Below are 17,418 nucleotides of genomic sequence, written 5' to 3'. Positions count from 1 at the left end.
TTTACTTCAAACATTATCACTCATAAAGAAATATAAACATTTACAATATAGACCTATTGAACATTGGCTTATAGCTGGTCTTTATAAGGCACAATAACAACACATGACTTAATTACAGAGTCTGTTTGTGTCGGAGCTGAACTACACCCTGTCTAAAGTAAACAAAATACTATCTCGACCCGCCTGCAAGACGACGCGCAGGTAAAATAAACACCTATACAGGTGAATGTAGCCCCGCCCACCTATTGGCGCGAGTGTCCCAATGCACAGCGGAGTTTCTAAGTTTTTTCCAGTCTAAGTTGACAATCAAAACGATATCAATATGTCTCAATGACACTCATGGTGATCAAGCGAAGCTTTAGGAGCTAACGTAGGTGACTCTCACCCACTACTAACCCGTAGAATACAGGATGAATGCAGCAGCAATTAAGACACGCGCAAAAAAAAATTTTTTTATATATATATATATATATATTTTTTTTTTTTTTTTTGCTGGCCGCAGTTTTTGGTGCCCCCCTCTGAGTGGCGCCCTAGGCAACCGCCTATGTCGCTAGTAGGAAAGACCGGCCCTGAGTGGTGTAAAAATACAAATACTTCTACAAGCTGCTTCTCAGATGCTTTGGTGTTACAACCCAAAATGCTTCTAGGGGTAAGGGTAACAACATAGAATAACTGCACCATACACAGGGCATCGGTCTAGGGTTTTATCACAAGGTTAATCTCTTGAGCCCAGCGCATGAGCTGCTGGTTGTGATTATATATACGTGCTTAAAATACAAGTGGGTTTTAATCATTTTAATTTAATGTAAACGACCAGAGATAAGTTAAAATCGCTGATTTGTGGATGCACAGCTAACAGTGTTGGGAAGGATACTTTCAAAACGTATTCCGTTACAGAATACAGAATACATGCCCAAAAATGTAATCTGTAACGTATTCCATTACATTAACTAATCTGAGTAACGTATTCTGAATACTTGGAATACTTCCGGTTTGTATTGCATTTTTTAAGTGTATGATTGCGGCGTTGTTATAGTCAGTGGAGCAGCAGCAGTTTAAACGATATTGATGACATATTATATGATATAAATGATAAAGTATGCATCCCATAGTTTGTATTCCCCTTCTGTTGTCCTGGAGTTTTAATTTTACCAATTTTACCGATCACATTATTAAATGCCCCCCTCTGCCCATCCACTACAGACACACAAGCAGTCATAAAGATAAAAAGAGAGGGGGGGGGGCGGAGAATACGTAATTTACCCTCGACACCCGACATTGAACGAGCAAACAGCGGAGAAGCTCTTGAAGATGGATGAAATTAAATTGGGACGCTGTTGCAGTTAATGTTGGAGCAACAAGTGACCATATGCTTTTATACTACTGGGTCAACGGGTGATATTATCAGCGCTGCCCGGCGCTTCAGCGTCCGGTGTGAACCCGGCGTGCCTCGCTGGTCTCCTGCAGAGCCATGACAGCGGAGCTCTGGAAGCGCAGGTCGGTCTTCTCTCACCAGGTGCTGGAAGGGCAGCTTGCGGATCAGCAGCTCCGTAGATTTCTGGTAGCGACGGAACTCTCTCAGAGCCTCGGTCCCGGGCCTGTAACGGTCCCGGGCCGGTAGCGGTGAGGCTCCTTCACGCCGCCGGGGGCCCGGGCGCTCTTACTGCAGCCCTGGTCTCCAGCTGCTTCCTGGGGGCTTTGCCGCCGGTGGATTTACGAGAGAGTGAATAAACTCGAGAAGTACCGTCATGTAATCCACTGATTTCAACAATGTAACTGTATTCTGAATACCATCTATTTAATTTGTAACTGTAACGGAATACAGTTACTCATAATTTGTATTCTAAATACGTAACGCCGTTACATGTATTCCGTTACTCCCCAACACTGACAGCTAATCACCTTCCTCTACACTGAGAACCGAGCAAGCGGTGGATCGCCTTTCATCGTGGGACTTTTGGGTCGCTGTCACGCGAGAAATATAGTGTCAGCATATTGATGTGAAAGACAAGAGTTTATATCTTCAAATCAGGAGCAATAACTACATAGTCTATGTCACTCAGCTTTTGATATTGTATGGCCAAGAAAAACGTGCAGACAGAGACGAGGCAGGGACTGGTAACAACACCAAGACCTTATCATCTACATTGATGTGGCGAGCTACCAGGGAACGGTCAAACTGGGCTTTCTGCTAGACTGAATCGTAATGATTCCTGCTCTGCCTCCCGCTGTAAAAATCCGAAACGGAATACCCTCATCCCAGCTTTTTCCCATTTTTTAAACAAATTTACAAATCATGGATTTTAAAGTTTGTTGCCACCATTCCAAGGGTTCCTGTGACTCCGGGAGGTAGGCACTCCAAACGCTGTGTTGGATGTCTAAGGATTTAAGGACCTGTTTGAACAATTAAGACTGAAAACTTTTGCGAATTTGATTCGTTTTTTCCTGCTAACTCGCACATGTGGCAGGTAGGGCTATAGTTACTGACATCAGACTTTAAGCCTGGCCAGAAAAAGTGTTTTAGAATGAGCTTGTATGTTTTGGTTACCCCTAAATGGCCAGCCCACTGGCTTTAATGAGCTAGAGTCAACACATGCTGACAATAAATGGAAGGCACAACAATTTAGCGAATTACCCTCCAGTCAGATTTTTCAGCTATCAGGGATGACCATGTGCGCATCAGAACATCATTATCTACAAAGTAGCTTGGTGATTCCTATGTGCGCTGCTTACTACTCACCACCACAGCTAAGCATGTTGGTAGGTCTTTTTAATGAGCCGCAGCTGGCAGCTGAAGCCAGTCCGAAGATGATATGTCCTGTTTTGATATCATCTGCCAAATCTGTCATAAATACTCTGTCCGATAAATTTCTACCACGGGTGCGCTTAACTATGCATCAAGGGAATATAGGCTGTGCAGTGTAAACGTACTGCTTAACACTTTGAGGGCAGGAGTTACTTGTCCTCCACCAACATCGTTTGTCAGTGGCAATCCCACTGATGGGCTAGGCTGGGCATAAGGCAACAGGGAACACCCCAAAAATGCTGTGGTCGCAGGACGTAACCCATTTCAATACCACTGAGTACTGTAGCCACATGTAGACTGCTCGAAAAAACTGAAAAACTTAAGATAGAATTACAGACTAAGACCATCTAGTATCACGTAAAATTTTCACAGGGCCTTTGATCACCTGATGTGCGGATCAATGACACTAAACCATTTAGTCTGCTCTGGAGTCTCTCCACAAAGACTAGATTTAATTAATCCAATGTCTTTTGGTTTTTGCTCATTCAATACACTTTGAGTTGGCAATGCAGTGCTTTGCGCTTTAACAATATACAGATAACGATCACATGTCCAGTTTTGTTGCAAAAGAAACACTCTCTTCTTTAGCAGGTGTTTTATTTGGGCTACTTTGATTTTCAGAGGAAGACAAGGGATATCTAACCTTGTGAGAAAGCACATATTCGGCCAAAACAGAATAATAATTTCCCTTTCTACTCATTTAAATATAAAACTATACGCCCTGGCAAATTTTCTTTGAAATTTGTTGCTGTAATTGCTGCAAATGGAGCATTCTTTGACGAAAGCAAACAAAATTAATATTTCAAATAAAAATCATTATTTCTAACCTTGTCAATGTCTTGAATATATTTTCTAATCATTTTGCAACTCATTTGATAAATAAAAGTGTGAGTTTTCATGGAAAACACGAAATTGTCTGGGTGACCCCAAACTTTTGAACGGTATATATATATATATATGGGGGAAGAAACTGCAGGATTAGGGGTTGGAGCAGAGCGTCGAGCAGGAATACCCCCGGGGTCTAGACACTGGTGGTGGTTCATCTGTCAATCGATTGTTCTGGATGGCCTATATTCATGAGCATCGTCCTATTGGACTTTGCTAAGTGTGACATCCTCTGCCCTTAACCCTAAACAAGACTAAATGTAGAAACCTCAGGAAGAGCCGCATGCGAGGGATCCCCCTTCGAGGACGGATAGAAGTGCAATGGATGCCACGTGTAATAGGTATATTGTCAGGCAGTCTTGTCGATTTTTTGTCTGTGATCAGCTGCCACCATGGTTGGGTGCCGCCGTAATCCACGATCCATTGTCATGATTCACTGATACTATTGGGATCCATCATCATTATCCATGATCGCTGCCAAAACGATGTGGGATTATGCATACTATCAGTTGAGAAGACGTGATGAATATTCTGCTGAAGACTGGAGGAAATTGGGATGGAGGAGGAGTTATGCACTGAAAGACGGCTGACTGCTGAAGAGAGAAGGGATTTTTGACAGTTGCTGAATGGTTGGCTGAAAGAGACCGTAGCAGACATGATTGGACATTTAGGAACGTCCACAATCAGCTGATCAATATTCAGGTTAAGTCTTCCTGACTGAATTTACGCTAAGCTACATTTGGGGTTTCTCCCTCTGGGCTGACTCCAGGCAGCGCGCCTCATACCTGCAGACTGAACAGGCTGACATAGGGTTGGGGCAGTGGCAGTGAAAGCAAATGAAACTGTACACGCAGAATTAAACTCTCTATTTTCCTCCCAGATTTTTTTTTGGGGATTTGTCCCTGGTTAGTTTACCGAGGCCGGGGTTCGGAACCTCTAGATAAGCGACCTGCAGGGAAGAGCGCCGGGACGTAGACGTAATAGGATGTGACGCATATTTTAGTTGACGAAATATTAAATCAAAAAGTGAGAGCAGGTCAGACCGGAGGCAGACACAGAAACTTAAGCTCAGTACAAACCACCTGCAGCTTCTGCTCTGATCAAGAAGCTGCGGCGCTGATCTCTGAGCAGCTGAGACCAGAGAAACTCTGTGTTTTCACTGTTAAGAAGCAGCCGGTGAATCACTGAGCTTCACGTGAACGAGCTCTGATCTCATGGTGTGACGCCAGGTTCACACCGGACGTAAGTCTCTGAGCAAGTGCGCGGGGCGAGGGGCAGAGCCTCGGGGCCTGTGTGTGTGTAAGCTATCTGGGAGCGCAAACACACACACACATTCACCCGCTCCTGGTATTTCATGACGGCCTGATACGATGATGACTGATGAACGTTCACGTGACTTTCACTCACTTTCATCATATGAAAACTGATTCGTTAAGTTCACTGTTCGAGAAAAATATGCGCAACACGCACTGTACAGGCAGCCACTGCAGAGGGGCTGAAGAGCCGCATGCGGCTCCGGAGCCGCAGGTTGCAGACCCTGTCCCCTGGCCTAGTGAAATAACAAAAAGAGTCTGGGTGAAGTGCACAATGAAATAAAGACAATAACCAACTAAACTATAGCCCACCAAACAAACCCTTAATCACAGAACACGTGCCTAACAAATTAAGATCCATCAACAATCCTAGAGCAAACCATTACTCGATTACAAAACACACACTAGTTAACATGACACAATGAGAGGCACCGAGGCGAACTGATCAAGTGAAATCTAGCAACATTACACAGGGTTTATATCTATATTCTCAGCAACAGGGACAAGGGAGCGAGATAGGTTGCTGACAAAATTGGAGGAGGAGCCAGCTACCACTGTTGAACACTGAACTAGTGGACTAGTGGCAGAAACTTGGACTATGGGCAGAAAAGGTCTCCGTGGTTTGACTCCACGGAGAAACAACAAAAAGACAAACCTGGATTGATCTGTCCAAAAATCCAAGAGGATTCTCCCTACCCTGTCTAGTGCCCCTGAGCAAGGCACCTTACTCCCCAACATCTGCTCCCCGGGCGCCGTACATGGCTGCCCACTGCTCTGTGTGTGTCCTGCACCAGATGGGTTAAAAGCAGAGGTTACATTTCCGTCCTTGCATGAGTGTACTTGTGCATGTCTGTGCATGTGTTTGGGACAAATAAATTAATCTTAATCTGTATCTTAATCTTAATCTAAAACCAGTGGGAGGTGCAGGGCTCCAGATTCCCTGGAGGTTTGTAGGGTGGAGGAGTGGTTCACCTGTGGGAGAATAAAACACACTGCTCCACATCTTAATCGGCAGCAAGGAAACAGCCTTGCTGCCAATTAAGTTGTTTAAACAGTTAAACCAGTTGTTTTTTTGCACATTGAGATCCGATCACAAGTGGTCACTGGAAACACCTTCGAAAGTAGGTGTAAACTGGTTTTGTTTGAGCTGTCCACTTTTGAACAGATCACACAAGCCACATGTTAAATCCAGGTATGAACAGGGCTTCGGCATATAAAACACACTCTGATATTCACTTGAAGGTGGTTAAAAGCCTTTGTTTTATGTGCCTGCAGGTCAGAGTGGTTTGGGGAAGTCCACACTTGTCAACACTCTATTCAAGTCCAAAGTCAGCCGAAAGTCCTGCATGCCCAACTACACAGAGGAGATCTCCAAAACAGTCAAACTGCATTCAGTCAGCCATGGTGAGTCCACACACACACACACACATGGAATGTTTTAGGATTCTTGAGGCTATGAGGGATGTGGATTTGTCCCTTTATGGCTTTATAAGAGACGGTGTACCTTGAATATCAGATATGGTCATGTGTTTCTGTTCCCTGTCCTCCCATGTCTACAACATTTACATTTGTTCTGGCCAGTGTGAAGAGGTTATGACTGATGAGCTTTCACATGCTACTTTCACATCCCTTTCCTTTTTGCTTGTCTCATGACCATGACTGCTTCCCAACCAATTCTCAAGTTTTTCACATTTTCACTATGATGATGTAGGCAGGTTATAGCTGCCTCAATAATAAAATGTTGCACTCAGAATATATAGTCCTTTTGTGAAGTATGTAGGTAGTCCTTCTTATATTGAATTCATGGTGAAACTCACGAATAAAAGGTCAGAGAGTGCTGCTGAACACACATATCATCCCGGCAAAAAATCTAAATATGGTCATTATTCAGGCAAACTACAGATCTCTTCCCATCACATCGGCTATGACCTTTGCAGGTTAGTGAGAGTGACAGGAAGATGTATTAAATGGCTTAAAACCTGAGTATACAAACAAATTGATAATGGCATAAGGATGATGAAGACTCTTATGAGCTTGTTACATGTTAAGAGCCCTACCAAAATGGATGTTTGGGGTTGATATTAAGGATTAAACCTGTCCAATGTTGATGTATCGTTAATAACAAAGCGGATATCATTTTCAAACCCCATGAAAAGTTGTATGATTGAGGTTTTATACAATTTAACCATTGACTTTATTACAAACACCTACAAATAAAAAGAAAAACAATACAAACAAATATAAAGAAGTTGTTATTAAGACATTAAACATTTGTAAACATAAATGCACATCTGCATTCTTTTTCTCTAAAATATAAGTTTTCATATCATCACATAATGGCAAATAATTGTTGCTTATTTTCATGTGTTTTCTTAATTAAATTTAGGAGACAAAATTAAAATCTTGTTATTAAACTCAAATGAAGTCCTCTTCTGGTGAGGATGTGCTCAGCAAACATAGACTGTTGGATTGAAATATCAGTGTACAAGTTAAGGACATTTGGACGATGTGTTTTTCAATGAGGAATCAGAAATGTTCCCCAGACAAAATGATCCAATTGTCTTCAAAATCATTAGGGAGAATGGTTGCTCTGTACCACTGTGCTAAATGACAAGTCAAGAACAAATCCATTACCTGCATTCATTAAGTATTTCATGAAGTTAAGGTGCTGTGATGAGGATGTGAGGAAGTGAGGCTTGCCTCCACATGACAAGACTGTCAGAATGAAACTTACAGTATATAGTAAATAACCTGAGGCAAACCACAGCTAACCTTTTGCTCTTTACCGCAGATCAAGCACTATAAGGTCATTCTGCTACATTTTTATAATTTTCTACCGGTATATGGTTACTCATTCTTTTTCCAGTAAAGATAATCATCTGTCTTGTTGCTGTATTCAGTCCTCCCAGTCACACCTCACACTTTTCACACAAGGTTTTTATAGTTACCTCCACTGCCTCAGGGACGAGTCTCATAGCCTCAGGCAACAATGCTCTTGTCTCTGTCAAAATCCTAACAGTGGAAACTTCCCTGAAGCCTCAAATCTGGAGTTAGACATCTGCAGTGACAAACTCCTCACTGCATATAAATCCTTTGGAAATGCAGTTACATAACAGTGACCCTCATAAAAATTCTCTTTGCGTGTTGTTGAAAAGTTGTTATGTGGGTCATTGGTTAAGGTTAGTGTGCTGATTGAGGAATTAAATATTGAGATGGCAATTCATTTAATTCATTATCTGCACACATCACCTGGCTCAAATGCTCTGATAGCTCAAATCTACTGACTGCTGTGAAATACAGTAATTTCTGTGTAACTCTATTCTCAACAAGAATTGGTGTTCTTCTTGTTGTTTGCATTATACCTTGTTTAATTTGACAGTCAGTTGTGGACTTCTCGATGCAGTGTCAACAGTAATGTGGGTGATGTACCAAGCTGCTGTGGTGAAAGCGTTCAATTTACCGGTTGAGACTGAAAGAACTAAGAGTGGCAGAATAAAAGTGGCAGAAATTACCTTTCTGCGTTGGCTGCTTGGGCTCAGCCTTATAGATAGGGTGAAGAGTTCAGACATCCAGAGTAGATCTGTTACTTCTTCGTGTTGCTGAGGTGGTTCGCGAATGTAGTCAGGATGGCTCCTGGGTGCCTTCCTTTGGAGCCTACATATCCAAGTTTGACCAGGAAGAAGGACGTCAGGCTACTTCTCTATTAAGTACAGTCTTACATTCACCCACTCACACACATTCATACAGCGCATCTATGCGCACCATTTTCCCTGAGAAGGGGCAATTTGGGGTTCAGTATCTTGTCCACAGATACTTCATCATGCGGAATGGGGAACACTGGCATCAATCCGCCTCCCTTCTGGTGAGAGTATGACCGCTCTAACCCCTGAGCCACAGCCAAACCCCGGCCCTAATACACCATTATGGCACATAAACACCAATCAGCCAAAACATTACAAGAGATAAATTATTTTAATGTTTTGGCTATGTATTTTCTTAACCATAAATTAAATTATTGTATTGATTTGCAATTTTGAGTTCATCATCTTAGCTTGAATAAGTTATAAAATATATATCAGCCACAACATTAAAACCAGTTACCTTTTTAATGATCAGTTTCCACTTCCCAAAAGAATATATATGTTTTATTGAAACTAGATGAATAAATATATGGGCCCTTTTGATGCAAATGGAGACATATTACCATACTGTGTTTTCTGTTGTAAGCTTTTTATATACAGTCTATGGTTGTAAGTATGACTTTGATTGTTGCCTCTAAGAATCTATTATAAACGTCATACCCAATACATTCCTTACCCTTGCTCATTCCCTGTCTCATCTCCCCATACCTTTTTATGAATGTCATTTATTTTTTTAATAAAAGCTGTTCAAACTAATACACACACATATTTTTATATATACACTCACCGGACACTTTATTAGATACATCTTGCTAGTACCGGGTTGGACCCCCTTTTGCCTTCAGAACTGCCTTAATTCTTCGTAGCATAGATGGCGTGGAGTTTAAACGATGCTCAATTGGTACTAAGGGGCCCAAAGTGTGCCAAGAAAATATCCCCCACACCATTACACCACCACCCCCAGCCTGAACCGTTAATACAAGGCAGGATGGATACAAGGCCGGATGGATCCATGCTTTCATGTTGTTTACGCCAAATTCTGACCCTGGTTAGTGGTTAGTGCTTTGGCCTGTAAGGGCTGGGTTGCGCCACCACTCAGTTCCAACTCACTTGTAAAGCTGAAGTAGATCTAAATTAGATTGAAGTTAACTAGCCTTGGAGCAATCAAGTTTATGTCCATATTATAAATGTATTGATTGGTATATGGATCATGCCCTCTGGATCGAATGTGATTGAACCAGTGAATCCAGTGTATGTACAATTCTCAGTCATTCTGGTTGACTGGTCCAGACACCCACAAAGAGGGACTTTATTGCAGGTTTGTGAAAATCTTAATAGTCAGGCTCCAGATGTTTGCTCTATTGATTAAGCTCAAAGTGGATTTTTGTGTTCTTACTCAAGAAGGGCAATAGACTAAAATGATGGTCTTTACTTCTCTGTTCAGCTTTCCCTAAAACATTCACACATGGCCCGACACGTGAGAGCTCTTACAATAGAGAACTTATTCAGAATTTACCTGCAAACTCCTTTTATCCCATCACAGACTGCACAGCCCCAACCCCTGCAGGTATCCTGGGATTAGTTCAAACTGCAAGATCATGTGAGATGTGTAGAAATAGCAGTTAGGGCAATTTAACAACACTATTAAATAGTTGACACCCAAATCTATGCCAATGGCTGTATACTGCCTGTACTGTGTTTTCAGTGAAAACTTGTATGCTTTATTTTTAATTCCCATTCTAATCACCCTTCCTCTTACTGATTGTTTGCTTAGTTGCCTTGAAATAAAGAGCATTTATTCTCTTAATCAATTCGATTCTGTATGATATAAGCCTCTCATTACATTTATAAATTAGGTAAATTTCTCACATTGGCCTGATTCTCTCTGCCCTCTTGTGTAAAACTTCACATGCCAATTGTTTTTCAATATGCTTCCACACTGACGGATTTGACACATCACCATGAGGATTTGTTTGATGGTCTGGTCTTGCAGACAATTCCGTATGTAACCCCCTCTGTCCTCTGTCCAGTGATTGAGGAGAAGGGAGTGAAAATGAAGCTGACAGTGATCGACACTCCAGGATTTGGGGACCAGATTAATAATGAGAACTGGTGAGTGACAATACCTCAAATTACCTTAAATCTTGTCGCTGCTTTAATGATTTATATACTGTCTACGCTGTTTGTAGGATTCAAATAAAAATAAGCACCAACACACACACACACTGTAGATTCAACATAAATCAAAACATACACCACCCTACTAAACCATATTTTTGGGTGAGTCCTGTACAATGTGTCATTTTATATGGCATTCAATTCTGTATAAAATTAAGGCTGACTTGTCCCTCCTTCCACTTCAAGCTACAGTCTTGTTTTAAACACTTTTTAAAGATGCAATATATTTCCATGCAGCTACTCTTGTTGTGCCTGACAATGTCAAAAATCTAGCCTCAGAATATTGTGCTGTATATGCTGTGATGAAGTGACATACTTGAGCAATTTGGAATCTTAATTCCTTCTTTAATGCTTGGAGGGTAGCATAACATCTCATAATCAGAAACCTCAGAGTTCAAGACCCCTTATGCAGTAGTCAGAAAATAGATTTTCTTGATGGTTTTAGGTCCTGTTGATGAGAAAGAATAATGCCAACCTTATGCATCTTGAAAAGAACAGAATATTCCAGGCTCTCACTAACTCTTCCCGCCACTCCTCTCATCAGCTGGGAGCCCATAGTGAGGTACGTCAATGAGCAGTATGAGAAATACCTAAGAGAGGAGCTGCATGTGAACCGCAAGACAAGAATACCTGACACCAGAGTCCACTGCTGCATCTACTTCCTCCCTGCCACCGGACACAGGTCAGTACTCAATTACTAATGGATGCAGAATCACATTTCTGCACTCACCCAATTACTTGTGAACTCGATCCAGCTCCTTCAACCTCATGGGGAGGCTTGCGGCACCCATGGCAGCGTACACTGAAAAATGTTAACTAATCAAAGGACAACATTAAGCATATTTTCCTATATTTAACTGAAATAACAAATCAATTAATACACCTGTTCTTCAATTCAATTCAATTCGATTTGTATAGGGCAAATCACAATATACATTATCTCAAGGCACTTGAAGGTCAAGACCTTAAAAATGTTTATAGAGAAACCCAACAGTTCCCACAATGAGCAGCACTTTGGCGACTGTGGAGAATTCTCTAGTAGAACCAGACTCACTCTGGGCGGCTATCTGCCTCGATCGGTAAGGTGAGCAGGGGAAAATGGGGAGGAGAGATGGGTGGAAAAGAGGGGAGAGAAGAGAGAGAGAGATAGGGGGGTGAGAGAGGAGAGGTTGACCAGGAACATGATGAGGTATCAGCTCTGACTAGTTATAATGAAAACAATAACAGTGTAAAGATGCTATTGATTATTAATGATAGCAGCAACAGTTCATATAGTAATAAAGTAATAATAGGTATTGATGTTAATAATAATAGTAATAATAATAATAGTTGTTATCCTGCAGCTCTGGGGCTGGAGACACCTGCAAAGAGAGAGAGAGGCTATGGGAGGAAAAAGACACATAGCTAGTGACATAGAGACAGAGAGAAGAGAAGAAGTGCTTAGTGCATGATGGGAGTTCCCCCAGCCCTAACTTTATCAAAAAGGAACATTTATGTTTAACCTTTAATTTAGAGATGGTGTCTGACTCCTGAACCCAGAGTGGGGCTCCTAATGTAACTTACTTGATGTGTAAATATGAAGTCAGTGTTATTAGAAACCAGGTTATGGTTAACAATCTTTGCTTCATTTATGTTGTCAAGGAGATTGTACTGCTAATGGTTCAGCTACAAAAAGCTGAATTTTAATGATTCTCCAATCAACCGCTGTAACATCTTATGAGGGTTTTTCTGGATCAATCCATCATGTAAAAGGACCAGGATCATATTTTCATCTGAGGTTATGTTTTTGTTTTGTTCTTCTGTCTCTTAGTTAGTAGGATTACACAAAAAACTATGCTGGATTTCCAAGAAACCTGGTGGAAGGATGTGGTATTGGTCAGGAAATAATCCATTTAATGTTGGGGGCGGATCCAGGAATCTTTTTTCACATTATTTAACATTGTGATGTAGTTTTTTTTTCTACATTTGCAAAAAACTGACATATTACGTGGACTGATATTTATGATGCAATGTAGGATGTAGTGAATTTATATGTGTTTTCAAAGATTTTACGTGGTCTCTGAGTGCCCTTCAAATGTTTTACTTCTAATAATTCTCAACAAATCCCAGGATAAGGCCAAAACCAACAATGTACCATATGTAATGTCCTAACAATGTCTAAGTGTTGGCTCTTTATCAACAGTGTTACAGTGTGGGTTGCACAGATATTCATTGTTGTCCAAACTGATCAAAAATGTGTCTGTTCCCAGGTTACGCCCCATTGATGTTGAGTTCATGAAAAGGTTGGGGAAGATAGTGAGCATCGTACCCGTCATTGCCAAAGCTGACACGCTCACAATTGAGGAAAGACAGGAGTTCAAAGAGAGGGTGAGGGAACACACATAAAATGCCTTGAATTACTCAGCACATCGAATAGCAAGAGACGTGTTATATGATTTTTTATTTACTTTGGACTTTCATAATAGATATAAATAATAATCTGTTGATATGGGCATGTAATTGTGGCTCTGTCAGCAGTGTGGACTTTAATAAATGGTTGCATGTCGGTGGCATTCCTGAAATATTTAACCTGTGTTTAACCTTTGACCTTTTGACAGATCAGGCAAGATTTGGTAGGCAATGGGATTCAGGTTTACCCCCAAAATGAGTACGATGAAGATCTAGAAGAGCACATCATCAACGACAGGATCAGGGTAATGTCTCTACACCTTTTATTTAGTCAGTTTGAGAATGTCCTCTATTACTTATATCATTTAACTAGAGATAGACTGTATAAAAAATTGTCCCAAAATCTAATTCAGGAAGTGACAGCAGACACAGTCAAATAACAATTTCAATATAATCAATTTAGTTTATTTAATGCTGACATTGTTACCCTAACAAAGCCTGCTGAGAGGAAAGTATTTTTGTTTTAGGACATGGATGAAATAAACGGAGGAAATCAGGTGTAATCTTCCAGTTCGGGTCATCTGCAACTGTTACTTTTTACATAAAGCTCATTGCTTCTACCCTGCATCTTTTTTATCTTTTCCTCATGTTACAATGAATGATTCAGTTGTCAAATAGGCCTGAGTCCGACTTTCTCTTATTGTGTGTCCAGGAAAGCATTCCCTTTGCTGTGGTGGGAACCGACAAGGAGCACCAGGTGAATGGAAACACAGTGCTGGGACGTAAAACAAAGTGGGGTATCATTGAAGGTAAGGCTTCCCTTTTACATCAGTAAAACCTAATTCATGTATGAACACTAACTTGTTTCCAATGTATACAGATTGTGATCTTAAAAAGCACACACATGAGTAGATGGATTGAAGCTTCAGAGAGTACAGCAGCTGCTCCGGTACAACCTGAAACTTCCTGTGTAACACACAACTAATCATTAACGGACTCTGGAAGACATCTTCATGTCTTGACCTATTACTTGAACTATAATTTCTCCCTGGCAGAACCCTCACTTATCACTAGAGTCAGACATCCAGGTTCCTGTTCTATCACAGGAATGACAATCACCAGTTGCATGTTTACCTGTGTCATTCCCTTTAACCAATGTATGTTCATTACCTTAAAATTTCATTAAACAAACAAATGAATCTCAAGTGATTATATATGACGTGTGTATGTATGGCTATCTTTAGGTAAGAGGGACAATTTTGGTGCAATACCATCATTGTGAGGACATCTTGACATTGTGAGGACATTTTTGCTTGTCCTCACAATTTCAAAGGCTTGTTTAATTGGTATAGACTTGGTTTTAGGGTTGCATTAGATTTTGATTAGGCATTTAGTTGTGATGACTATGGTTAGGGTAAGGGGCTAGAGAATGCATTATGTCAATAATGTGAGTGTCCTCACAACTATAGAGGTAATGGCTCATGCCTGTTTTTAACTTAACTTAAGTACACAGATGGTATAAAAGTAATAATAATACAGGTAAATAGTAATAATAAACTAGGCATCTATTAACAGCATCCCTTGTAATTGCTGCTTAATGAAATAGAAAATGTAAAGATACATGAATCTGTAGAAGTGGTTCGTCCAACACAAGGAGTTATTTTTGACCATCCTCACACATTACATCTGCACAATACCATTAGGACGATAGTGCCTGTCTAATTCCACACATACTCCCCTCTCTCTCCAAGAGAGAAGGGTGAATGTGTGGAATTGTTCCACCTTCTGGTTTCCCTAAAAGTCTACATTAAAATGATCTGCATAAACATCAGTTCTCCTTTCACCAGCTTCCAGAAAACTTCCGTAACACTTATGAGTTTACTTCTTAACTGCAACAAATCTTTTTTCTCTTTCCACAGTTGAGAATGTTGCACACTGCGAGTTTGCCAACCTGAGAGATCTACTGATCAGGTGAGCATAATACTGCTACACTCAATTCGTTATTAAAATGCTCACAAACATCAACTGGGAGGATATCATCCATCTTGTCCTATTTTAAAAAATGGGACCGCTTTTGACTCTGCTGCCTATAACAGTATGTGTTCAGTTTAAAAAGGCGAAAAAACTGAAGTTGTCCCTAACATCCACTGTTGGCCGCTAACACCTACTTACATCTACTGGTAGTTGGTAACTTACTTTTTTTAGGATCACTACAGTTTTGTAGATGAGGGTCATATGACAGACAGCAACTAAAGGCATACTAATGCTGCCAAATTGCTGCACCGTGTACCTTAAAATCTTAATCAGTTGGAGAGCGGGTTCAAGTATCAAACACAGAACTACCTAAGATTGTAAAGAAATAAGTAATTTGAATAGTAATGTAGGTGAACTTACCCTGAAGTAGTCTGAGAGAAGCTACAGTGTTTTTGAGGTGAAATAAATCCCATAACACCTTAAAACCCCAGGATCTACCTTTTTGGTAAGGTGCTGTATACATAATATGTACTATTATTATTATTATTATTCATCCTCTCTATGACATGTATAGCAGTGTCTGGTATTTAGACAGACAGACAACAGTAACACTGTCCATGCAGAAAACATCCAGGCACATATTGATTATATGTCACCCAAGACACATTCAATGAAGTTAATTATGTAAAATGGAGGGAGTAATGAGAAGTAAAATTACTCTTTATATAAATATAGCAAGAGAAATGTGACTTGTACTGTCAGACATGCATTGAATGGATAATTAAACAAACACAGCTGAGATAACTTCTGTGTAGATAATAAATGCATCAAAATTACCTTTTTAACAAAATATTTGATGAAGAAAACTCTAAATATATTGATTTGGAATATAAATATTTAAAAGCTGCAAACCGGATTGTAAGAAAGAGAGCAGCAAAAACAATATGATGTTGTTAATCTTTCTGTTTCCATGTTTTTGTAAAGGTCTCATCTGCAGGACCTGAAAGAGGTGACGCACAACATCCACTATGAGACCTATCGTGTACGACGGCTCAACGAGAGCAAGATGAACTTCAGCGAAATGGGACTGTCCACCAGGCCACTGGAGAATGGAACTGCGGACAAATGTGAATCAGAGAGTCACCTTTAATCTCTCTGTAGTCTCTGCTGATGCTCCACCACATAAAAAAATTTCAAATATGTTTTTCCTTTTTTCATCATGGGACCAACTTGTTTATTGTTTTTAAATGAGAAATTCTATTACACAAGACATCAAATATGATTATATTTTTCAATGTCCGCTTATATGTATTTCATGGAAGGATGGAGACAAGGCAAGGGAGAGCAGGCAGAAGAAGATGGCAAAATAAGAGGTAATATAGATCTAAATCTGCCAGCTGTATTAAATTTGAACAGACCTTATCACTTAATGTCAGCATTGGTCCAATGCTGCAGCCATGTTTTAGTATCTGCTGGAAGGTCTGGAAGTAGATGAGGGGAGGTTGTTACAGTACGAGATTAAGGCTCATGTTCAACTATCATATGGGCAGAATGTTTTGGTGTCACACTCCCACTTTGTACAGATGTTCACACACACTTACTAATGCAGTGTATCATTCTGTCCTGGTTTCTTTTGAATATGACCTGAAGGAGAAACCAATCAAGTTGTTGCTTCAGGACAGGTTGAATTATTTTGACGATTAATGTAACAATAAATACCAAGCAACATACAAATAGTTAAAGCATGCAGAACAGGTCAAATAACCCCCCTCAATAAAACTGTCAATTTAAGAATATGAAGCTGTTCATTTGCCAATGCTGCCCTCTTCCTTTTGAGTTAACATATTACCTAAAGTACTCTTGAATTGACGTACTCAAAACTCGTGAGAATCAAGTCAACCCATGTGCTGTGGAGAAGTGGATGATGTGCCCCCGGTTTAAGTTGCTTTTATAACAAGATAGCTGCCTTTTATAACTGAGCTGCATTAATTATATATGTGACTGTAGAAAATATAGTCAAAATGATTAGATTTTGGAGGACATGTCGTGATTCATCATTTTGAGTTTCGACATTTGCTAGCTTCTTTTTCCAGTCAGGTCTCTATGTCTACACTTACATGGATAAAACTGAATATTCTGTTTATGTTTTTAATATTTGAGAACCACACTTGAGTCTCAGATACTTTAACACATGTATTCCCTATTAAAGTGCCAAAGCAACTGCTTGATTGAA

At 40.3% G+C, this 17,418-nt stretch overlaps 1 protein-coding gene across 2 annotated transcripts in view; it reads left to right on the top strand.

The window, feature by feature from the left end:
* The window catches only part of septin12 (septin 12), a 45,774-nt gene extending 28,356 nt beyond the window's left edge, over window positions 1-17,418 (top strand). For both annotated transcript variants that reach the window (XM_061089763.1, XM_061089764.1), the window contains exons 3-10: window positions 6,280-6,408; window positions 10,676-10,757; window positions 11,368-11,505; window positions 13,073-13,190; window positions 13,421-13,516; window positions 13,924-14,020; window positions 15,131-15,182; window positions 16,170-17,418. In XM_061089763.1, coding sequence (XP_060945746.1) covers window positions 6,280-6,408; window positions 10,676-10,757; window positions 11,368-11,505; window positions 13,073-13,190; window positions 13,421-13,516; window positions 13,924-14,020; window positions 15,131-15,182; window positions 16,170-16,335 — 878 coding nt within the window. In that variant the 3' untranslated portion in view covers window positions 16,336-17,418. The remainder of the gene's footprint in view (window positions 1-6,279; window positions 6,409-10,675; window positions 10,758-11,367; window positions 11,506-13,072; window positions 13,191-13,420; window positions 13,517-13,923; window positions 14,021-15,130; window positions 15,183-16,169) is intronic.

Source organism: Limanda limanda, chromosome 17, assembly GCF_963576545.1.
Source record: "Limanda limanda chromosome 17, fLimLim1.1, whole genome shotgun sequence".
NCBI lineage: Eukaryota > Metazoa > Chordata > Actinopteri > Pleuronectiformes > Pleuronectidae > Limanda > Limanda limanda.
The sequence above is the reverse complement of the archived record's forward strand: the minus strand, read 5'-3'. Positions and strand labels throughout refer to the sequence as shown.